The sequence below is a fragment of the Colletotrichum lupini genome, chromosome 1 (genome assembly GCF_023278565.1).
Source record: "Colletotrichum lupini chromosome 1, complete sequence".
NCBI classification, from domain to species: Eukaryota; Fungi; Ascomycota; class Sordariomycetes; order Glomerellales; family Glomerellaceae; genus Colletotrichum; species Colletotrichum lupini.
Genome location: NC_064672.1, coordinates 5,213,611 through 5,236,681, shown reverse-complemented (window position 1 = coordinate 5,236,681; position 23,071 = coordinate 5,213,611). Strand labels below are relative to the sequence as shown.

Sequence of the window (23,071 nt, the reverse complement as noted above, 5' to 3'; positions counted from 1 at the left end):
TTATACGAGCTTAGTATTTAAGTAATCTAGGTAATATAAAAAGGACCCCTCTAGCTACTTTTAGAATTACTTAGCACCCTATCTCTTTTTTTTAAATATTAAGAGAGTAGAATTCTGCGCTATTAGATTCGTCCTTTTACTTACCTCCGTATTCGTTATTTAAAAGACCTTACCTTATTATCCGTAAATAAAAGCCTACTTATTAAGGGCTTTTACTACTTTTTATTCGTTTAGCCTCGTATATCCTCCCGAGGCTAACGGGGCAAAGAAAGAGTAGTTAATATCGTCGACTTCGTCGTAATTTAATTCGTTAGTATAGGGAGTAAGATCTTCTTTATTTTCCGAATCTCCTATAGGGTGCGGGTACTTTAGGCCGCTAAATTAGCTACTTTCGCTAGGTTCCGTACCCCCGGATCTACCCTTATATATAACGAGGAATTAGTTAAATCGATAAGGGCTAGTTTTGCTATCTACTACCCTCGATTTTTTATATTATTCGTACGATTTAGCACGCTCTTCCTTAGAGTAGTTACTTAACTAATATCTATCCTTTTTATAAATAAAACACTGCTTTTTTTATTACCCTGCTTACGAGTTAAATCTCTACCTATTTAACGAATCTAGGATTCCTTACTAGCGATTACCGTACCTAGCTTCTTTTCCTTTTTTATTATACGTTCGGTCGACTTAATACTATTAATAAGGGCCGTCGTATACTTAGAGGTAGGTTTAGCGTAGTATTCTTACTTTAATATTAAAACTAAATCTTAGCTTCGAGCAGAGCGTCTCGTAGTCTTCGGGTACTTAGTATAAAGTTATTTTTATTTCTAAAACGCGCTAGACTACGGTATAAAAATATCCGACTTTCCGCTCGTTAGTCCCCTTATTTAGCTAGGTTTTTACTAGCTTATTAATTCGATCGATAAGCTTTTTAAGGATTTTTATTTATAATTTACCCTCTATTATCCTAGCTATAGATATAAAAGAAATCGCTCGTAGCTTAGATAGGAGCTCTAAGTTCTTATTATAGGTCTCGAAGCGGCTTCGGATTGCGTTAATTATACTAAGAAAGTCGTTTCGATCGAGATTACGTACCGCTTCGTAATAATAATTAGAGGCTTTGCTTACGAGTACGATATTAACTACCGAATAGTACTAGTATTCCCTAATTCCGACTTTTTTATAATAATCGTAAAACATCGTTAGGGTTTTTTATAAGACCTCATACTTCCCCCTAGAATATAATTTCTCTTTTAAAAAGATCTTTTTAAGGTCTATAAACTACCTCGTATTCGCCGCTAGATTTTTAGTATTTATATACGATCCCTGCGTCGCTACGTATTATTAGTAACTTTAGGTAGTCTACCTCCTTTCTTATTAGCTAATTAGTACCGAATTTCGTATTAGTAGCAGTAACGAGCTATAGATCGAAATAGGCGGAATTATCGATTATCGTATTTTTAGTACTATATTTTGCCTCTATATATCCTTCTGCGACGATAGATTGCCGTTAGTAATTATAAGAAGGAAATCTGGGTCGTTTACCCTTTTTTTAAATTCGTTAAAGCGATTATACGCCCTATTAACTTATGCCTAGGTCTATGTTACGAATTCCTTTTTCGTAATCGTCGCTACTAGGATTTTATAAGGTTCTTGCGATTATAATTACGCTAATAGTACCCTTCGCTTATAGAGGAATCTATTAACTGCTTTTATAATTCCTAGGCTTGCGCTTGCGAACTATTTATCTAGTTAATAACTAAGGTCGTCTGCGATCTTATAGAATAGGGGTTGCCCCTATAGCCCCTTTTTCTTATAAACCTTAGTTAAATAGATTAATACCGCGTTAATTTACTTGCCGTTAGGCTAATCCGCGATTTTATATATCTATATCCCTTAATAGTCCGGGTTAATATTTACTTATTTATAAGGGATAGGGATTCTATTTAGGATCGGGTTTTGCCCTCTCTTTCTTTACTCTAACTTACTAAGGGTCGTGCCCTAGCTTATGCCCGTATTAGCGGTTGCTAGCGTATTTAACCTTAACGGGGATATATTTAATCCGCGCGCTAGCTATAGTAAATCCGTGCTTTTACTATCTAACGAATTTATTAAGGTTTAGGAGATTCCCGCTTCCTCTTACTATCTTACTATTACTCTCGTTTTTATCCTCTCTAGCGATTATTACTACCCTTTTAGATTACTAGTTATTATACTTATTAAGATCCTCTTTTTTGTTTAGTATAAAAGGGTAGGTTTTAGTAGTTCCTTTTTTTAATAATAGCGGTAGACGTTTATATTACTATAGGACGATATAGTAATTAGTCTCGGGATCTTTACTAGTTACTAATTTCCGCTTTTCCGTATATTTCTAGCTTCCTAAGCCTCGTACTTTCCGTAATCTCTAAATCCCCTCCTCCTTCGTTAGACCGTCCTTTATACTATATTCCTAAGTAATACTTTAGGAGTAGTTAAGGGAGCTATAGAGAGGTTATTTAGATCGCGGGCTTAAGGTCGTACCTATGAGATCCTAGTAGTAGTGGACTTTTTTTATATATTATAGATCTCTTAGCTTAATAACTCTTATACGCTTCTTATTATACTAACTAAGAATGTCTATATTTAGAGATCCCTTTTTTCGATTGCGCGGTGCTCTTTTATATTATATTATTAAGCTCGCCCGTCGCGCTAATTAACTAGGCGGGTAGTCGCTACGTAAGTATTTCTTTTTACTAATTTAACTAGTTAATTTCTAATTACGGGCCGGCTATAGAAAAGTTATTTAGTAAAAAGGCTACTTAAAGCGACGGCGAAAAACTAATCGCTTAAGCAGTTCCGTTAATTAACGTAGTTTAACGTAATAAACGTCGACCTCTCGTAAGTAGTAAAGGGCTACGATTACTTAATTCCGTACGGTATTTAAGAATCGCCCCCTTTTTCGTCTACTTCTATAAGGTTAATTAGTACGAATCTCTTATCCCGTGCGGTATTAAGAAGTCGTTTCTTTTGCGTAATAAAATACCTTACTAATTTATAATAATAGAATTTAATTATTAATTAGTATTAGTATCCTTATTATAGGGTAGTTAGTTTGAACCGTAGTTAACGAAGAGATTAATTAAACTATATAAATATCTGCGTAGGTATAAAAAGGAGGTTCTAACCGTAGGTTAGGCTAGCTACGATAATCGTAAATAGGGCCCCTAATTGGCCCCTGCGCAGTCGGCTGTATGCCGCGGTCGAATTGGACTTCTAATCCGACAGTCGATCTCTAGATGAACTTATGGCGATCCGAGAAGAAATGGAGGAGCTTAAAGTCAAAGTCGAAAGGTTCGAAAAGAAAGTATGTCGAGATCCAACCCATACCACTCGTCATTCCGTTCGCGAGTTAACAAAATGTTCTCGGCAGCTCGGTCTCCATGTTGCAGTTGGGGATAACCGCGCAATCGTCCTGCAATACTGGAACGTCACAATAGTAAGCTTCCCGACTTGCACATCAAGTAACCTGCACCATTTTTTGCTTGAGAAAAGACTCAAAATAAGTACGTACTGACTGCGACGTGCGATGTTTAGTTGCAGTTCATATCGCCTTTCGCCGTGGCAGGGACCATTATGCAGGCTGGTCTTGTTTTTGGGCATCCTGTGTTGTGTTTCACAGTCTTGGCGTCGGCTGTGGCTTTCATCATGTGGGCATTGAAGCCAACCTTGACTTGGCTTGCCAGGAAGGCTCGGCTCGAGGAAGCGAACAACATCGTCCCACAACAGATCATACAGGGACTGCAGCTCGAGAATGGAGTGCAGACTACATCCTATTCATTACCGACACGCCCAACAATGGCTTACCATAGATTTCAGGGCGTGTCTATTGATAAATCCAGTCAGGTCATGTAGGATATATTATAATGTCAAAATGTTGCCTTAGTCACATCTTCACGATTATTTGTAAGAGTAAAAATGGCTGTGATTGAGATATCACCCTTTCCTTTAGTTCGCTCTGCATGTCTCTCAAGGCAACGAATTTCCTATCTTGGGACACATAAGCAAGACGGAGAAGGACGGGCATCGATGAATGAAGTAACTTGACCAAAGCGTAATGACAGATTGACACACCAGAAATTATCTTATTGGGCTATAGGCGGACACATTCACGACCTATGTTAGGAATCTTCATACCTCCTCACACACCAGTAGACCAAAAAAAAACGAAGAATCAATTCGGACCCAATGGCGAGAAGTACCTATGTCGGTCATAATTCTCACTTCACCCTTTTTGTAATTCCCTCTACCCAGCGAATGTGTATCGGATCTTCGGCTGCGGTGGTGTCTTCATGTCTTTTCCAAGATAGTAGTCAACGTGATGAGATTGCATGTATCCCTTCAGAGTCATTGCATTGCGGTATGCAGGATTATGAGCCAGAGTATACAAGCGGATATCGCTCAGCTTGTCCGTGGTGAAGATTAGCAACTCATCGGCAGCTTCATTGGTGACAATGACTTCCTCTCTCCAGTCACCAAGGATGTCACCAATAAAGTTAGGATATCTGCCGGCAGTCACTCCGCCGAAATCGCTGACTCTCAATATTCGAGGGAGACTGTTAGAAGTACTAGGATTTTCCCAATCCCACTTCTCAAGCTTGCCATCGTTGAAAAGTTCGAGTAGCTCGTCCCCATCCCACCAAAGGCCCAGGTGGGGCCAAGGGGCGAGCTCAGTATCCGACTCTGTGAGCTCATTCTCTTTGGCGTTGTAGACTCCTGAGAACGACCATACTTCCATGCCGGGATGGGTCGGGTCAATGTCACCGACCATGCCGCGGGCAACGTCGGTCACGTTGTTGCCGACGTGCTTCCAGATGATCTCGCCAGATGACCCATCGTAGTAGTACTCGTAGATCAGATCTGGGTTTCGCTGCTGCACGCCGTACCCCTGAAGCCCTTCACGATTCGGGTCAATCTTGGCGAGATGGAATCGATCGCCGTGGATGATACCCTGATCCCCGAGGGTGTACCTCTCCGTGCCATCTCCATTCAAGGCAAAGCCGATCTCAAGGACCTCGTCCTTTCCGTTCCCATCGAGATCAATGATGCGCGTGTTGTGCCCGTCGGGAAAATTCTTGTCGCCCCGGTTCCACTTCCACTTCTGCTTCAGAGATGTACCGTCAAAGGTCCAGGTCACATACATCAAGTTGAAATCGCCAGACCCAATGCGGTTCTTCATATACGCAACGAGATGGGGTGTCTCTCCGTCCAGAAACCCAGCACCAAGGCGGGCGGCGAGCGGTCCGTCGTCAATGTAATCCGTAGGAACCGGGGCGAAGGCGCGAAGAGCTCCCGTGCGCCCGTCAAGAATAGCCATGGACTGGTGGTTATTCGTTTCCCCATCGCCGAATGTCTTCCCGTCCCCAAACACAACTCCATTGGCAATACGAATCGCAACTTCGGCGCGTCCGTCACTGTCGAAGTCGAAAACAGTGACACCATCCCAATGACCAACGTCAATTGTCGATGATCCCGGCTCTATGTTGTTTTGATTCTCGCTATTTGGACCAAGATTGACTTCCCAGAGAAAAGTCCCATTACCGGTGTAAGCCTCAATAGTCTGGGGTGAAGTCTGTCTATCGAGAACATAGTCCCACTCGCCGTCTCCGTCAAGATCACCAACCCAGACGAATTTGACAGCGCCACCGCTGCGGATAGGGATCCGGACAACCGGCTCGACCGCATTCTTGGCAGGTAGACTGAAAGATCCGCGAGCATCTTGTTCTTTGCCGTCAATGACGGGCCGTACGAAGTAGGTATTGATTTCATCCGGATTAGCGGTAAAATCAAGGAAATTGGTGCCGCTCGTGAGGATCTTGTCGTTGAGTTTTGTCGGGGAAGTCGCCGTGTCACGATAGACGTTGAAGCCGATTCCTGATGGATCCAGTCCAAGAAGACGCCAGGTGACCAAGATGGCTTCGTCGCTTGCGCGCACAGCAACGACGCCTCGGCCAAGATTTTCCAAGGGCCGGGCCGCTTGTGTCAAGAAGGCACTAAAAAGAGCGAAAGACGCTGAGAGAAGGTTGAGAAACTTCATAATTTCGGCCTTTCGAGACACCTTTGATGAGTAATATGTACGTTTCAACCCGTGCTGTTGTCCTTGAATTACTTGGACCTACATGTATTGACCGAGGAATGAGCTGTATAAGTAGCTACTAGATTATACTGACTTTGTCTATAAGCACACAGGCTTGTTGACGCCGTTCACTTGAATTGCCTCAACTCAGTCCGAACTCCCGTTAGTCCACTCCGTTTCCGTCGTTGCCAGGCTCATTGTCTTGATGCCGCAGTCTCTCCAGGTTTACAGCTCAGTAAATGACACGGGCGGTTTGCCTGATGTCACGCAACCACGGCACACCCTCCAACGTCCGACTGCCATTGGAGGAGTAATAACACCTACCTAGACTCGGCAAAGTGGGTACCCGAATAGTTGTCGCTGAACGTCAAATGGTTGCCCGAGCCACTCATTCCGAATCAACGCTTCCACAGCTGGGCCGTCAGCGGCACTCAATATCTCGGTTCAATTGAGCCGGAAAATCGGGCCAACATCAAACAAGAACCACTCTCACCCCATGGGGAAGACATATATCCAAACTGCTTCAATGCACCCCGCAACTCTCAATGCTAGCGGCTAAGAATGGTATACCAATCGTTAAGACCTAGTAATTGTTTTGGCCTTTGTCGCTTTCTATCATCTTGTGGTTGATAGATAAGCTAGGATGGAGAATTAAAGCAATCAAACGATGTGAAAACGTGTTAAAAATGACACACCCACAATCTTCGGTAAGAAAAGACCACTTTTAACTCATCTCGAAGCAACTAGAGCCTCTTTTCCGTGTTCACCTGCTCCATGATCTTTCCAACATCCTTCTCTGCACCTTGAAGATCTTGATGTACAAGGCCCTCAACCCATGGACCCCTAGGAATGAACAATGCTTCAAAAGGATTTGGCCCAATAACGAAGCCCGCCGGCATCATGGACATCGGATCAACCACTTTCTTCTTCAGTGTGACCGGATCCGTCGTCTGCTCAAGACGAAATGCCCAAATGAGCCGGGCAAACAATATCCATAGGCCTTCTCTGCCTACATGCCTGCCTGGGCAAAGTCGTCTTCCGTATCCAAAGGCGGTTTTGGGTAGATCTCCATTCTCGATCCATCTCTCCGGCCTGAAGTCGTCGCAGTCCGCGCCATACACCTCTTTGTCCCGCGTAATCGCCCACTGGGAGTGAATTATCGTCGCTCCCGCCGGAATTCTATATCCCTTGTACTCATCTTCCTCAACGGCCGCATGGTCCAGCCCAGCTGGTAGGATAGGTCGCCACCGCATGACTTCCTCAATCATCGCGTCGACATATGGCAGCTTCTCCCGGTCTTCGAAAGCAGGCAAGCGATTATGACCAACGACTTCATCGATCATGGCCTGAGCCTTGCCAAAGACATGCGGATACGTTAACATGGCAACGACGAACCAACATAGAGTGGCGACGCTATGTCAGGCCTCGCCGGTCAGGCCTCGTCGGTTAAGGGATAGCTTAGGGGGGTATAAAGAGGGGGACCAAGCAACAAAGGAGCAGCTTAGGCATATATAGAGCGCTAGTAATATACCTCGAGGGAAGGGTAGATTTTAATAATTCCTCTTTTAGACCTTAATAGTAGTTAGCCTCTATAAGCTTCTTCCCTATATCGTATACTTATTAATAGTCTAAAATCTCTACTTATAAAGGGGACTAGGCTAGAAGCTTAAAATACTAATAAAAACGAGACGTAGCGAGAGAGCGTAGTCGGTACTACGATAATAAAAAGAAGACGACTCTTTTTTATTAGACCCCCTAGAGTCGCCTCCTCCTTAGTAAATAATATAAAAACGAAGCGTAGTAGAACTATTAACGTAGTAGTAATATAAAAGGACCGCATCGCTAGGAGTATTAACGAATTTTAAATAAAATAGCGAACCTCTTACCCTTACTCGCTAATACCTAAACCGAACGATAAGCGATAGGCTAATAAAACTATAGGAATAAGAACGATAATTAAAAAAAGAAATCCTTATTATAATATATAAAGAGCGCTTATATAAAAAACGAGTAGATTTAGAACGCCTACGGAGCTCCTTAAATAGCCCGGCCCCCGTGCTAAGGGCTACGGTCTTAATTATAATAGCCTCGGACGTTAGCTTTAATATAAACGGAAACGTAAACCCCCAGACTAAAGATAGTTTAATAAGTAAAGCCGTACTTAAAGCGCCGCTCGAGCGATAATAAAGTAACGAGTTCGTACTACCTAAGCCCCTATTTACTAGCTCCCTCTTAACTTAAATAAGCGCCGCAAGCGGAACGTCTATATTTAGACCGCTATCCCTTCTTAACCTATTATACGCTAGTAAATTAGTACGGGATTTATAAAGCTTCCTTTTTAACTATTACTATCGCTTCGACCTATAGGCTTAATAAATAAAAATAGACTACGATAAAGTAGCGTATGCGGTTAGCTACCTAAATAGCAGTATAAAAACCTCTTAAATATACTATATCTTTAACTACTAAAGGACCCCCGGTTTTATAATAGACTAGGTTATATAAGAGGAACTAGAGACCTTCTTATAAAATAACTTATCCGATCCCGCTAGCTAAGGAATAGTAGTAAGTATATGACTAAATAGCGCCTCGTAAAGCTAAAAAGAGAAAGTCGATAAGTTCGTTAGCCGCATTAATAAGCTCGAGATAGAATTAGAATATATCCTAATAGAAAAATAGAGGATCTCTACGCTAATAAGTAAGCTACGGCCCGAACTATGCCTCGTAATAGTATCGTAAATAGAACTTTTATAAACTTACTTATAGCTAGTATCGCTAGTAAGATATATTAAATAATCCTTACTATTAATAGGGAGCCTACGAACGTCCCCTAGGTAATATTCTAATTTAAACTCGAACGAGCTAGTAGGAAAATACCGGGGCGCTAATAAGTTAAATACGTAAAGAATACGCCGTAACTCGCTTAATAAGGATACTACGTATTATAATTATAAAGAGACTAGCTATATTATAAGGGATTACCCGCAACCGCGGGAGTAGTATTAGTAATACTATAACTATAGTAAAACTAGGTACCTTACTAATAGCTACCCGAGTGTTATATATTATAAATATAATTAGAAGGGGTATAAGGCCGCTAGCTATTAATTAGACCTTACCCTAGCTAAGTAGCGCGGACTAGTAACGAGCTCGAATACTATCTTAATAAGAAAAGTAGCTAGCGATTAATAAAAGCGGCGCTTAGACGTCCCGACCTATATATACCTAAACTACGTATAAAAGAAGCTAAGCGCTCTTATCGATTCGGGAATAAAAAAGAACGTAGTTAGTATCGGGCTACTTAATAACTTTAATACTAATCTACGAATTTACTTATTACCGTAGCTAGTAAATATCGAGGGTAAATAGATAGAGACGCTAAGAAGCTACTACCTACGGCTTCGAATTATTAATAGCGATTACGTAATAGAGATATAGCTATATCGCTTCGTAATAGCCGATATTATAGTACCTACGCTTATCCTCGGTTTCCCCTAGCTAGAGGATATCGACCCGCTAATTAGTTAGAAGTAAAAGAAATAGTAATATCTAATTTACGAATAATATATCCGCTTAGACGCCCTAAAAAAGGGGCTACTAAACGACTTAGTTTTAATAATACTCGCGCATATCGTAATTAACTTAGCTATAAATAGCGACGTAATACCGGTAAGCGTAGCTAAGGACTAGAAGCTACGTTACTAGGACTTTAATAACTTATTTTTAAAAAAGAAGGCTATCTTATTACTAAATAGAGTATTATATAACTACTATATCGAGCTAAACGACGCGGTACCTATCCCCTAGGGACCTATTTACTTACTATCGAACTATAAGCTCGAGATCTTACGCGATTATTTAATAAAAACAGAGGCTAGGGGCTAGATACGCCCCTCTATAAGCCCGGTAGGAGCACCTATCCTCTTTATACCTAAAAAAGGAGGAGAGCTACGACTTTACGTTAACTATAGAGCGATTAATAAGATTATATAAAAAGACAGAACGCCGCTACCGCTAATTAGAGAGATATTAAATAGACTATTTAATACCTCTATTTTTATAAAACTAGACCTTAAGAACGCGTATTATTATATACGTATAGCCGAGGGCGATAAATAGAAAACGGCTTTTCGTACTAGATACGGGTAGTTCGAGTACTTAGTTATATCTTTCGGGCTAACTAACGCGCCCGCGACTTTCTAGGCGCATATTAATAACGTTCTGAGCGGCCTAGTTAATACCGTCTATATCGTATACCTAGATAATATCCTAATATATAGTAACGACTACGTAGCGCATAAAGAGCACGTACGTAGCATATTATAAAAACTACGGTAATAGAACCTATATCTAAACAGCGGTAAATACGAGTTCTATATATTACGTATAGGATTCCTAGGGTATATCGTATTTAATAAAAATATAGAAATAGAACCCGCGCGCACCGAAGCTATAGTAAATTAGCTATTTCTAAGGAGCGTTAAAAACATATAGACGTTCCTTAGATTTACGGGGTTCTACTATAGATTTATTAGTAACTACGCTAAGATAATAGCACCTCTAATAAACTTACTAAGGAAGGCAAAACCGGGATAATTAGAGCTACTAATACTAGCCGTAGAGTCGTTTAAGAAGCTACTAGTAGTATTTACTAATACGCTAATATTACGATATTTCGATCTTACCCTACCTATACGGTTATAAATAGACGCTTCGGCTCGAGCTATCGGCTTAGTAATTACGTAATTATTTAAGGGTAATTAGTACCTAATTACTTATAAGTTAAGGAAATTAACGGATACGGAGAGCTACTACGGTATAAGAGACGCGGAGCTATTAACTATCGTAAACGCACTAAGGAACTAGCGACACTACTTCACTTATAGCCGAGATTAGGTCGTAGTATTTATAAATTATTTTAACTTATAGTTCTTAGATATAAAAAAGAGACTAAACGGGAGATAGCTATACTAGCTAGACGAACTCGTAGCGTTTAATATCGAGATTAGGTTTAAGCTAGGTATAAAGAACCTAGCGGATAGACTATTATAAAGACCTAACTACGGTAAAAGTAGTAATAATAATAGAGTAGAGGAGCTACTATTAAAGATAAGGGAAGACCTCTATAACGCTAGAAATATATAAAAGCCCCTTAGAGTCGTAGTAATAAAGTATACGAGGACGAGCCGTAAGAGCGGCTCCTAAGTAGAAGGGATAGTAAGTATTTTAAAAATAGAACTAGTAGTAATATAGAGAAGTAAGTAAAAGAGGTTAAGAGCTCTAGCTCGAGGGAACTCTAAGGAGTACCTCGAGAGGCATAACGGGGCTACGAGCCTAGGGCGTTAGAGTTATAGCGTAATACTTAGAGAGCTACTTAAGCTTATTATTAAAACTATAGATCGCGAGCTACTTATTTTATAGGACTCCGACGTAATAGGAGTACTTAAAATAGTATTCGGCGAGGAGGGGTTATTAATAATAGGTCGATTACGGGCTACTTAATAAGAGGACGCTTTTATAAGGGATAGGTAATAGACTAAGAAGAACCGACGGCCTCGCTTAGCTAAGAAAAAATAACGATAGAGCTAGGTATACGACTCTAAAGGGCTACTATATTACGGCGGCCGCGCCTACGTATTACTATATAAGGGGCTAAGGAGGGAGGTTATTAAAATATATTACGATACGCCCACGGCGGGATATTATAATATAAAACGGACGATAGCGCTACTAAAACGCTACTATTACTAAGATAGAGTAAGTAAGGATATAAAAAGTTATATTAATACTTATATAGTATACTAGCGGACGAAGCCTCGTTATTATAAACCGTATAGCTTATTACGCCCCCTACCTACCCTAGTTAGGCTATAATAAGAGATATCGCTAGACTTTATTACGGGCTTACTCGTATCGACTACGCTAATCGGGAGGCGCCCCTACGACGCAGTACTTATCGTAATAGACCGATTTACGAAGTATAGCGTTTATATCGCTACGAGGACGACCCTCATAGCCTAGGGATTCGCAGACCTCTTATTTATAAAGATCTTTACTAAGTTTAGAATACCTAAAGGGATCGTCTCTAATAAGGGGTCGTTATTTATAAATAAGTTTTAGACTTATCTTTACTACCTTTTAGTAATAAAGAGGTATTTTAGTACCGCGTTCTACTTATAAACGGACGGTTAGATAGAATAGTAAAACTAATACTTAAAATAGTACCTTCGCTACTTCTATACTTAGGACTAATTAGATTAGGTATAGCGTCTTTACCTAGCCGAGTTTATATATAATAACGCCTAGTACTTAGTAATCCGTAAAGCGCTTATTAAGGCCCTACTCGGGTTCTTACTTACGTACCCTATATCGATCTTAATAAGGACTCGAGACGGTATATAAAATATCTCGGCCGAGAAGCGTGCGGCCCGACTACGAGCTAACTAAAAAGCTCTACGACCCCTTATATAAAAAACACGCGAGACGTATAAGCGATAAGCTAATAAAATTAAGATAAATATATCGTATAAAGTGGGCAACTAGGTACTACTATTAAGAAAGAATATTAAGAGGTAGCGTCCTAACCGGAAGTTAGCTAATAAGTATCTAGGCCTATTCGAAGTTAAATTAATAGTTAGAACGGCGGGGGTCGCTTATTAACTAAACGTACCGACGTAATATAAAATATACGATATATTCTATATATCCTTACTCGAGCCGTATTAATACCGCAAGGAAGCCCCTCGGAAGCCCTTACTTATCGGGGATATAAATAGGGAGCCACTTTATAAAATAGAAAATATTATATAATATAGAGGGCCGAAGAGGAGGTAATAATACTTAATCCGGTAAAAGGGATATAGTAGCAACGAAGATACGTAAGAGCTAGCTAGGCATATCGAAGACGTAGCGTTAATTAGTATATATAAAGAACGAGTTTTAATTAGGCAGCGCGCCTTAGCTCCTAAGGAGCCTAATAACATAGCAAACTAGTTACTAATAATAAAAAAAAGGGGCTATATAACTATAACTAAGTAGTATAAACGCGCTAATTACTAACCGTTTCCCTAATCCTTACGACGTATAAAAGGACCGCCCTTATTTATAAAAGGACCGCCCTTGCGCGCAAAAGGGCCGCCCTAGTTATTATCCTAAAGGTCGTTATAAAAAAAATAATCTCCTTATTATTAGCGAATTTATAAATAATTAGCTACGAATACGGAGCATAAGCGGGGTAACTATATAGTAGCTAAAATATTATTAGAGCGGCGCACTTTATTATAAATAGTACGAAGTAATACGATTATAATATCGTTACGGGACGAAAACGTAGCGCGGGAGGAGCTCGTAGCTACTTTATCGTTATTATTATTAATAATAGGGGTCGAGCGGGCCTCCTTATTAGCGCGCTTAAATACCCTCTACGCATTACTAGCGGCGATTCGGTAAGTCTATTAGAGCTATAGAGTAATATTAATAACCTAAGTAATAGTAATAATAGAGCGATAACGGAGTAATAAACCTCCGAATTATAAACGTCGCCGTTAGAGATAAGTATAGTATTCTAAAGGGTTCGTACTATAAATTCCGTAGACTTAGGGACCTAAGACGCTATTAATATAATACTTAAGAAAAGCGACGGAGTAGTAATAGCGCTAAGCGCTTACTGTATTTTTATAAAAATAGTTCTGCGTAGTATATTTAATATAACGCACGTTAAATCTTAGAGAAGTATTAAATAAAAGAGTAAACTAGGGGCTATAAATTACCAACTTAGCTAATTATAGTACTTAGCTTTCGGATCGAGTGCCTTATATATAACGTAAGCGGGGTAAGGGAGCGGGCGTACCTAGCTAACCCCGATCTTTTTAGTATTCGCCTTCTTCTTTTTTTTAATAAGAGTTTATAATGGTTAGTATAAGTAGTATATAAATAGCGATATACGTACGAAGTTAGGGTAAGTAAAAGGGATATTAGGCTTTTTAAACGGACCGCTACCGCGGCCGCTACTAAGCGCACCTATAGCGCTAATAACCGTTCCGCTACTAATAATAGCAACGCCGTAATTAGGGGCTATAATTATACTAAAACGAGTTAGTAATAACTATAAAACGATTCTAAAAAAGACTTACTTAGGCGCGGGGAGTATATAAAAATAGGGATTTAGGAAATATTCGTTAGCTATAATATCTACGTAACGAGAGAGTAGCATAGACGCTAATAAAAATAAGAGACTATATATAAAAAAGATAACTATAGATAAGAAAAAAAAAAAAAGGAATTTAGAATTATAGTAGCTTAAAAGGGGGTTAATATTAGCGAATAAAAGTAGGGTAACGACCGCTTAGGTACTAGTAGTCATAAGGACGGCCTATAGGTAAGAGCGACCTAAGTATAGAATTATAGGGCTATTATCTAGAGTAAGGGGTCTATACTTAGGCTAACGGGCGCTACTTATACCCACCCTCGTACTATATATTTAAGGACTTCCTAAGTAAGGGATTAACGTAGCGTATGCGAACTATAAGCGGGCTTTGGGATAAAGCCTAGGGGAGGGAGTACTTTATTAGACCTTATTAATTAGGCCTCGTTAGTTAAGGGATAGCTTAGGGGGGTATAAAGAGGGGGACTAAGTAATAAAAGAGTAGTTTAGGTATATATAGAGCGCTAGTAGTATACCTCGAGGGAAGGGCAGATTTTAGTAATTCCTCTTTTAGACCCTAATAGTAGTTAGCCTCTGTGAGCTTCTTCCTTATGTCGTATACTTATTGATACGCTAGTATTACCGTTGGCTAATGTTAACGTTCTAACAACCCACGCCTGCTCGGTCTCGCACATGCCCATATCCGAGGTATCAGTGCTATTAGCAATTTGTTTGCTCAGGTTATAACCAGGTCTTTTGAGTGCGCTGCGAAAATTGCCCAAGTAATGAGCCTCCTCGCGCTCGAAGAGGACCTTTGCTGCCCGTTTCCACGGAGAAATGGCGTAAGGAAGATGTTTTAGCCAAGGGAAGATATCGTACCATGTTTGCGTAGTCTTCAAGACTACCGAGGTCGGAGCGACGTCGAAGAATTTGATTTGTGCTTCATGCTCGGGATTGCCTCTCAGCAGCCGATAGCCCCAAGCTATCATGCTCACGTTGCTGGATGCTGCGCGTCGGAAGTGCCAGTGAGGGTTTACAGCAGCTCCCATTTGCTTCTCGCTGCTTTTCTCTTGTATCTCTGACAACAGATCGTTCAGCAGCTGAAGCGATTCCAACTCTATCAGAGGATGGTACGGCGCCACGGAGCGAGGGTTCAGTCCCTTAGCATGGAGCCGTTGATGGAGCCGGAACTGGGTATCGTACTGTAGAAAGAGAATGTTGTAGTTGTTACAAACGAGCTCTCCTGCGTAAGGACTGAATGTGCGTCCTGAATAATTGCTTGCTCGCTTGTTCAAAAGATCGTGAGCCGCTTCGACCGTTGTAAGGACGATGTGAGACTGGCCTCCCTTTTCATAATGCACGATTGGTCCGTACAAGTACTTCCATTGGTAATGGGTCAACCAGTTGAAGCATATCTCTGGCGCATTGAAGAAATTTCCGAAAATTGGCAATCGAGGCGGTCCCGGGGGTAAAGAAAGGGTCTTCTTCATATTTAGTTGTGAGTTTTGCCGAATGTGGGAGACTAGTAGATAGAGGACAATAGAGATAAAGGTGAATACGAGCAAGGCCATAGACATCGACGTACAGGCTGAAGATGCATACTTGCCGCCGAGAGGTTCCATATTGGGTTTCTTGATGAATATCCTTTAGTTAATGAACCATTGTAGATTAAAGAAGTGGTTAGATAACACAAAACATGAAGGGAAAGGGAGTTCAAATATCCGCCCTTGGGAGGCGGTAGTAACAGCCTCTCGTTCGACGCGGGTCGTTTACTCTCCATGTTGTGAAACATTATATGCAAATCATACGTATGATGAGAGATTGAGTTTTCGTGTCAAGAGCCTTATTTCTCACTCACATTTCGTGCAACACAGTCACACGTAGACGACTGAACATATCGCTTCAGCCATCAGCATACTGAGGTTATATAATTGGTCAGGAAATGGAGACGTTTCGCAAGACTTGATTACTGATATTACGATAACATCTAGTGCAAACACAGCATGTCTAATTGGCCGATGACAGATGAAAGTCCGTTGCCGCTCTTTCCCCGGAGCGTAACAGCGCATACGTATGTGAAGCACAACAGCAGCCAAGCCAACTTACCCTCTTAGGCGCGCTCCGTGATCTCCCTTCATCCAACAACATCAGAGAACACATCGGCGAGGTATCCGCCAGGTGACGTTGGCTTCCCATACTTATCGGTAGCCATGCTCTCCATCGCGGGAGCAGCCACGTCCCGCATGTAACCGGCAATCTCTTCCTATTTGAATCTCTCCGCAAACTGCTTGGCATGCAGGCTCAAGCCCTGCGTAGCCCAGATTGGCTGTACCTGCTACATGATACCCATTTTTACAATGTCCGCGGGAAAGGTCTCGACTTCTTCCGGAGAGGACTCGCTCTTACTAAAGTCGTATGCGCCAGTGCCCCCAGGCAGAGAGGCGGTATAGAATCCGTGCATATCTTCCTTGTCTGCGACGCTGTTTGTCAGCGCATGCAGGCTTCTAGAGGCATATTCAAACTTGTCTGTGAGACATACTTGGTTTATCTACATCAAGTTAGTCAAGCGATTGGGTTCTGAAGGGCTGGAGTGACGTACTTTGACAGCTCCATGTAACGTCTCCCAAGGTAGCTGCGGGAATACATCAGTCAATGACAGCCTCTGTACTCCCTTGCCACATGTACTGGCCAAGAGGTGCCTTTGGAAATTCCCAGTCGAACGTGATGTCCTTCCCGAGAATGCGCTTGGCGGTCGCTCGCCAGTCTTGCAACGCTATGAGCGTATCTCTAACCTCTTTCATTCAGGCATTGTACTGTCCCTCGGTCACTATGGACTTAACGGCCTCGTTAGAGGTCATCAATCCAGCGGAGGCTCTCCACCCCTTTTTGACTGCCACTTAATCCCTTCCCGCAAGCTTTTCAACCTCCAAGGCTTGGATGAAGGAAGAGACTGCGTCGACCGCTCTCGGAACACAAGGTTTCTTCCCTGGGGCCGATCACACTGGAGAAAACTTGGGCAGTTTCCGAATATCAAGGAGTTCTCCGGCTTCTCATCCCACCTCGTGATGAACTCAGCATGGTCGCTGTCACATCGGCATAGGATCATCGTGTCCACCGTGTTGGCCGCGTGTTAGTCTGCCTTCTTTATTGTCGATGGACACATATGGACTAACCCCATAATATCGAAAGTCATCCTGATAGTCATCAATAATTGCCTTTTTACGCCGGAAGCTGGCCGCTACCGAAGCTCAAGCCGTTGAGGATGCTAAGAAACTCGGCCGGCCCGACATTTTCACCATCAAAGTGGGAAAGACATACCCAAAAATCTACAAATATGTCATTTATCTCGTTCCAACATTTTCAAATCCCAGCGGAAAGACGCTTTGCCCCCAGACCCGCAAGGACCTTGTCGCGCTTGCCCGGGAATACGATGCCCTCGTCGTATCAGACGATGTCTACGACTTCCTGAGCTGGCCCGAGGACTCATCTACTCCAGACGACGCAGTCGAAGCTGTGCCGCCGAGGCTCGTCGACATAGATCGCAGTATGCCCGGCTACAGTACATGGGGAAACACCCTCAGCAACGGATCTTTCTCCAAGGTGATCGGGCCTGGTGTCAGAGTTGGATGGGCGGACGGCACGCCGGCCTTCGCCAGAGAATTGGCCGAGGTGTAAGTCTCTGCCCTGAGCTTCTCCATGCAACAAGCCAAAGAAGCCCGTATGATGGTACTAACTCCTGGGCAGAGGATCTTCTAGCTCCGGCGGTGCACCCTCACACCTCACTTCCACTTTCGTCGACAAGATGCTGCGAAGTGGCAGTCTGCAGACACATATCAAGAAGACTCTCATACCAACATATCGTGAGAGATGCCGCGCCCTCATGGCCTCTATCCGTGATATTTTGGTGTCCTTAGGTGTCACAGTTGAAATCAATAACCCAGAAGATGCCGCGCAAGCGACGACGGGAGGCTTCTTCACATACCTCCGGCTTCCAGAAGAGCTTCCAGTGGCACGAACAGTGGCAGCCATAGCCTTAAAAGAGAAATTCCTTCGCGTCGCATTCGGACACATGTTTGTTGTCAGTGGGGACAAAGGGAGCGTTCAGAGAGCAGAGTCGAAGAATGGCTTCACCAGATGCATCAGACTATGCCGGGCGTGGCATGAGGTAGCTCAGCTCGAGGAAGGCATTGAAAGACTAGCTGCTACCATACTGGATATCAGATCTAGATTGGAAGCTGGTGAGAATATGAGTGAGCAGGTCTCCATCGGAATAAGGTAGTCGCGGAAAACACGGACTCTGTACTTCAGCATTCGCTTGTTGAAAGCGCTTCAATTAAGTTACCACAGGCTCAGATCCCTTCAAGCATATGCGGCAACCGCGATCGAGAGCTGACATAGATCACATCTATGACGAGACCAGAGGCAATCCGATGAAGTATCCTCAAGGATGCAAAGCATACTCTACCGAGTATTTGATACGCTGCCAGCATGTTTTCCATAGCAATCGCTTGAGTCTCAAACTTCATGTGGCTGACCAGTATGCTCGAAGAGCATATACTTGATCAAAGAACGTTCGGGCAACATATGGAACAAGTGATGTCAATTCGATATAACTGCAGATTCATCTCTACTTTCGCCTATTTTCGAATGTTCCAACGATCCCCTAGACTTTCCAGGTTGGTAGCATATCAGTGCTGGCTGTAAATTGGAACCACGCATGCCACCACGCACGTCCAATCCTGGGTTTACGCCTCCAACATTTGCTGGTCAAATGATACTGGAATAGTTCCTAACTGGCTCGATAGCCCCAGAAAGTCTTCCCTCCATTTCCTTCTCCTTCTTTTCTACTTCTCCCTCCACGACAGTTTCGGAAGCAGGCTGTTCGCCAGCAGCCTGAGCTTCTTGTTGCAGCTGACGCTTGTGCAAGAAATCCGCAATGACTGGAAGGGCCCCCTATCAGTTTGTCCTGAAGGTCGCACTTGGGGGTCGTTAAATTGGGGGAACTTACGGACTAAAATCACTGCCGCGAGCGCGAATGATAGGATAGAGGGGTTACAAGCACAAGGCCACATTATTCCGTGCCCCTCTTGGGCTCTGTCATTCTCTCAACATTCAGTTTCCCAAGCACCTCGACGTCCCCAAGACAAGTCTTCTTCTCAACCCGCATACACGCAGCCGATCGCCCTCCTCCAACCGCTCACCATGTCCTCACCCACGACCCACTCACAGCAACTCGCCCTCGCCCGCGAAGCCTGCCGCCCAAACCTCGCCAAGAACCTCATGCTCCAAAACAAACTCGCCCACTCCTTTGGCCTCCGCGTCGCCTTCTCCACCGAGATGCCTCTCGTCGCCAAGCGCGCAGGCTACTCGGCCGTGCTCATGAACCTCGAGCACATGGCCACGAGCATGGAGACCATGAAGGATATCGCCGTCTCGTGTCTGAATGTTGGGTAAGGCCAGTCAGAGAAACCGACCCTGACGTAGGTACTGACCATGGCGAAAAAAAAGCATCACACCAACTGTAGTCGTCCCAACGTGCGCCCCCGAATGGATCTCCCGCTGCCTCGACTCCGGGGCCCAAGCCATCATCGTGCCGCACGTAAACACCGTCGAGCAAGCGGAAATGTGCGTCAACGCATCAAAGTTTCCACCCTGAGTACATTGCCCATTCCCAGACGTCTACCTACAAAGGAAGAGTTCGAAGAATAAAACAGTGAGCTTACACGTAAGGGGCAAATCTGTAGGGCCATCGCTCCGTAACCATGGTCACGGCAATGACCCAGTACACGACGACGCTATCCTACGCGGCCATCGCCGAGGTAGTCAACGACGATGTCCTCATCATGCCCATGATCGAGACCAGAGAAGGTGTTGAAAACGTAGAGTGAGTGCCCACAGTCTCACACAACGGGAGAAGAATCCCATGTGGGAGTTGTTGGGGTTAATCAAAATCACAGAGCCATCGCCGCCGTGCCGGGCATCGATGCCTTGTTCATTGGCTGCGCAGATCTCTGCATGGAGTACGTCAACCGCTATTCCGCCGTAGAATAGGACCGATGTATGACATTTCGAGACTGAAGCTGACGTTTGGTTATCCCAGGCTCGCAGTCCCTGGGCAACACGACTCGGAAATCTTCCACTCTACCGTTGCCAAAATCGCCAACGCAGCAGAGAAGGCGAGCGTGGATGGACGCAAGGTGTCCGTGGGACTCGGCGGGCTGGAACCGAGGCCAGACCTCCTGGAGGCACTGGCGAAACGGCATGATACTATTCGGTAAGTGTTTCCTTCGCGTCGGTGTTCCGTCGTGTCGATCCGGTAATTCGCTCAAATCATCGACCTCAGGTTCGCAATGGCAGGCCGCGATCTAGCTCTTTTACTCGCAGGCATGTCAACATAAGCGGCGTCAATGAACGAAATTTCGAACCAACTCCAATAGTTATTTGAGCCAACCCCAAAGAAGAAAAGTCAGACAAGGGAACCCCCCTAGCAAAAAAAGACTACGGCCACTAAAACACAAACCGGCCAAACCCGAACTCCGCCGAACTATTCCCCGGCTTCCAAATCCCGGGTAGCAAACCATTCTCGCTCGCAATGCAAAAGAGGGTAAAATGATGTTTGAAAGAGAATCGTGTCGTCGTTGGTAAGGTGTAGGGATTTTTGGATGGATGAAGGCGTGACGCATGAGAACTACTCGTCTCTCCATGCGTTTTCGGCATTTTCGACATTTCTGAGCGAAGAGGGCTCAATCCTGTTGGATCCAGTGCGAATACGGCCCCGTTGTCCCTCTCCCGTGGTGCCATAATGAGGGTTCAGGTCGCTGTATCTCACAATGTCTTCAGATTCCTCACCACTGTCATGCGCTGAGTGTGTGGAGATTGTAGCAGTGAGAAGAGGTCTGCGCTGGCGCTCTTCGATCGGACGCTCTGAGAGGTGGCTCCAGGGTTGCGCCCACCATGCGTGTCTCCAGTTGCTGGCACTCTGCATAAAGAGCAGCGTCAGAACCTGTGACGAATGTCTCATTAGCCCGGAACGGCTGTGGCCTGGTATATATCTATATCAGACATACCTGTAGCACACCCACGGTGATGACGATGCCTAAGTCGATGGAGGAATTCCGCACCGTTGCATCCCTCCACGGTCCGATGCAGGCAGTATCTCGACCAGTAATTTCGGCGCACCGGGCATGAGCACCAAATGGCCAACCGCGGTCCTTGACGCTGTTCAGGCCACAGCAATTAAGGCTATCCTGGATGCGCCTGATGGTCGACTCATCCTTGGCGACAAACATGCGCTGCCAGCTGGTAGACAGGGCGCAGTTTAGGCCATCGCCGGGAAGCGCGGTTTGCAACAGGATAACGGCGACAGCGGTGGTCAAGATGCCTTGAAGTGTCTGGATAATGGTAGGAAACAGCTGCTCGGTCCGAGCGAGAGAGTTGCTCGCATTGAATAGCAGGCGCGGGTAGTAAAATGCGTTGATAGTGCCGAGGATGGGTAGCAGAATCGGAAGCAGAGACAAGAACGGCGAGATGGGAAGGGCGAGATTGGTGCTCGTTACGTGAACGACGCTGTGAAATGATTAGCAGAGAAATTTGCGGTCGGTGATGTTTGAGAACTCACATGGCCGTCGTCAGCAGTCCGATACAGATCTATAAAAGTATTTTGGTTAGATATTACCTGATATCGTTCATGGTTTCAATTGGTGTTAGTGGATGCCGGCTGTTGGGGCTTACCAGTAGAAACACTACGCCTGGATTGACCCCCATGATGAGCTTTTGAAGACGAACAAGCGCGCAACAACACCAGATCGCTTCCGACCGTTGAAATAGAATTTGTTTAGCAGTCAGTGTATGAACATTGATGAGAAGGCGTCTGTCTGGCTTCACATGTGAATAAGTAGTAGACGAAAGAAAGAGAGCGAGAGTTGGGAAGAAGAAAAACGGGAAGAGGGAGGGTGTGGCGCCGTTCGTCGCCCCTCCAAGAGGACCCCAAGGGACCCAAAGGTGCCGATCGCTGCGCTGGGGTGGGAAGCTGCTTGATGCGGCCAAAATCGAACATGCCCATTTGCGGCACCAGCAGCGTTGGCAGCGAGCAAGCGCCCACAAGCACCGACGCCAGACAGCATCTAGTCGTCCCAAATCTTCCCAAAAGAACTCTGCCGCAGTCTTTCGACGTCATGGCTCAACCCTCTGAGAAGCTTATTCCCTCAAACTCCAGCACGCCATAGGCTGGAGGCATTTTCGTACGAGGGACCAGTCATCTCTACAGACTGGGTGAATCTGGTCTTGGGAACACCCTGGATGACTGGATGTCGCCGTGTAGCACCAGATGGACACACCAATGCTGGAGGCCCAACACCAGTGTGTCAGTGTGCCATCCAGAGAAGAAACAGAAGAAGTGTGTGCGCGAATCTGCGAGAGACTGTTGGACCCCGCATGCCGTACGACCAGCGACCGCATTCACGGAGGCGCAGGCCGCCCATCCCGCAACCCTCCAATGCCGATCCAACGTCCTTCCAGCTATTTCTGACCCGAGTGTCGAAGGCGAGGTGTGTTGTCCTAAATGTATCCCATGCATTCGTCCATCAAATGACGCGACAGAACTGATTGTTTTCTGTCGGTGCCGCGCTGTCCACGCACAGCCTTTTGGCGGTGTGTCGGACGATGGATTCGACTCCAACCTCCTCACTCTCTTCCTGGCGACGAGGGAGGCATACAGGCAGGCAGTCAGGCAGACTCCTCGCGCGCATCAATCAGTCTTTGACGGAGTGTAGGGTAAGCTGATGATGACGCCAGCGGCAGGGAGGCAGCTTTCGGGA

At 44.4% G+C, this 23,071-nt stretch overlaps 7 protein-coding genes across 7 annotated transcripts; 3 read left to right on the top strand and 4 right to left on the bottom strand.

Moving 5' to 3' along the window:
* Positions 1–3,612: 3,612 nt before the first annotated feature.
* On the top strand, positions 3,613–3,891 carry CLUP02_01592 (uncharacterized protein; the record flags this gene model as incomplete). The annotated part of the gene is made up of 1 exon (XM_049280631.1): positions 3,613–3,891. The coding sequence occupies one exon, from the start codon at positions 3,613–3,615 to the stop codon at positions 3,889–3,891; it is 279 nt and encodes a 92-aa protein (XP_049136588.1).
* Positions 3,892–4,282: 391 nt separating this feature from the next.
* Positions 4,283–6,073, bottom strand: CLUP02_01591 (uncharacterized protein; the record flags this gene model as incomplete). The annotated part of the gene is made up of 1 exon (XM_049280630.1): positions 4,283–6,073. One exon carries the CDS (start codon positions 6,071–6,073, stop codon positions 4,283–4,285), a length of 1,791 nt encoding a protein of 596 aa, XP_049136587.1.
* Positions 6,074–6,855: 782 nt separating this feature from the next.
* Positions 6,856–7,494, bottom strand: CLUP02_01590 (cytochrome P450; the record flags this gene model as incomplete). Its single annotated transcript, XM_049280629.1, has 1 exon — positions 6,856–7,494. One exon carries the CDS (start codon positions 7,492–7,494, stop codon positions 6,856–6,858), a length of 639 nt encoding a protein of 212 aa, XP_049136586.1.
* Positions 7,495–14,842: 7,348 nt separating this feature from the next.
* CLUP02_01589 (cytochrome P450) lies at positions 14,843–15,877 on the bottom strand (the record flags this gene model as incomplete). Its single annotated transcript, XM_049280628.1, has 2 exons — positions 14,843–14,932; positions 14,984–15,877. 2 exons carry the CDS (start codon positions 15,875–15,877, stop codon positions 14,843–14,845), a joined length of 984 nt encoding a protein of 327 aa, XP_049136585.1.
* A 1,008-nt stretch (positions 15,878–16,885) lies between these two features.
* CLUP02_01588 (aminotransferase) lies at positions 16,886–18,534 on the top strand (the record flags this gene model as incomplete). Its single annotated transcript, XM_049280627.1, has 3 exons — positions 16,886–17,317; positions 17,457–17,926; positions 18,000–18,534. Coding segments are annotated over 3 exons (1,437 nt in total), but the record flags the coding sequence as incomplete, so codon positions are not given.
* A 1,483-nt stretch (positions 18,535–20,017) lies between these two features.
* On the top strand, positions 20,018–20,653 carry CLUP02_01587 (HpcH/HpaI aldolase; the record flags this gene model as incomplete). The annotated part of the gene is made up of 4 exons (XM_049280626.1): positions 20,018–20,139; positions 20,213–20,275; positions 20,356–20,529; positions 20,599–20,653. The coding sequence occupies 4 exons, from the start codon at positions 20,018–20,020 to the stop codon at positions 20,651–20,653; spliced, it is 414 nt and encodes a 137-aa protein (XP_049136583.1).
* A 290-nt stretch (positions 20,654–20,943) lies between these two features.
* On the bottom strand, positions 20,944–22,019 carry CLUP02_01586 (tetraspanin; the record flags this gene model as incomplete). Its single annotated transcript, XM_049280625.1, has 4 exons — positions 20,944–21,258; positions 21,323–21,821; positions 21,874–21,902; positions 21,987–22,019. 4 exons carry the CDS (start codon positions 22,017–22,019, stop codon positions 20,944–20,946), a joined length of 876 nt encoding a protein of 291 aa, XP_049136582.1.
* Positions 22,020–23,071: the final 1,052 nt, after the last annotated feature.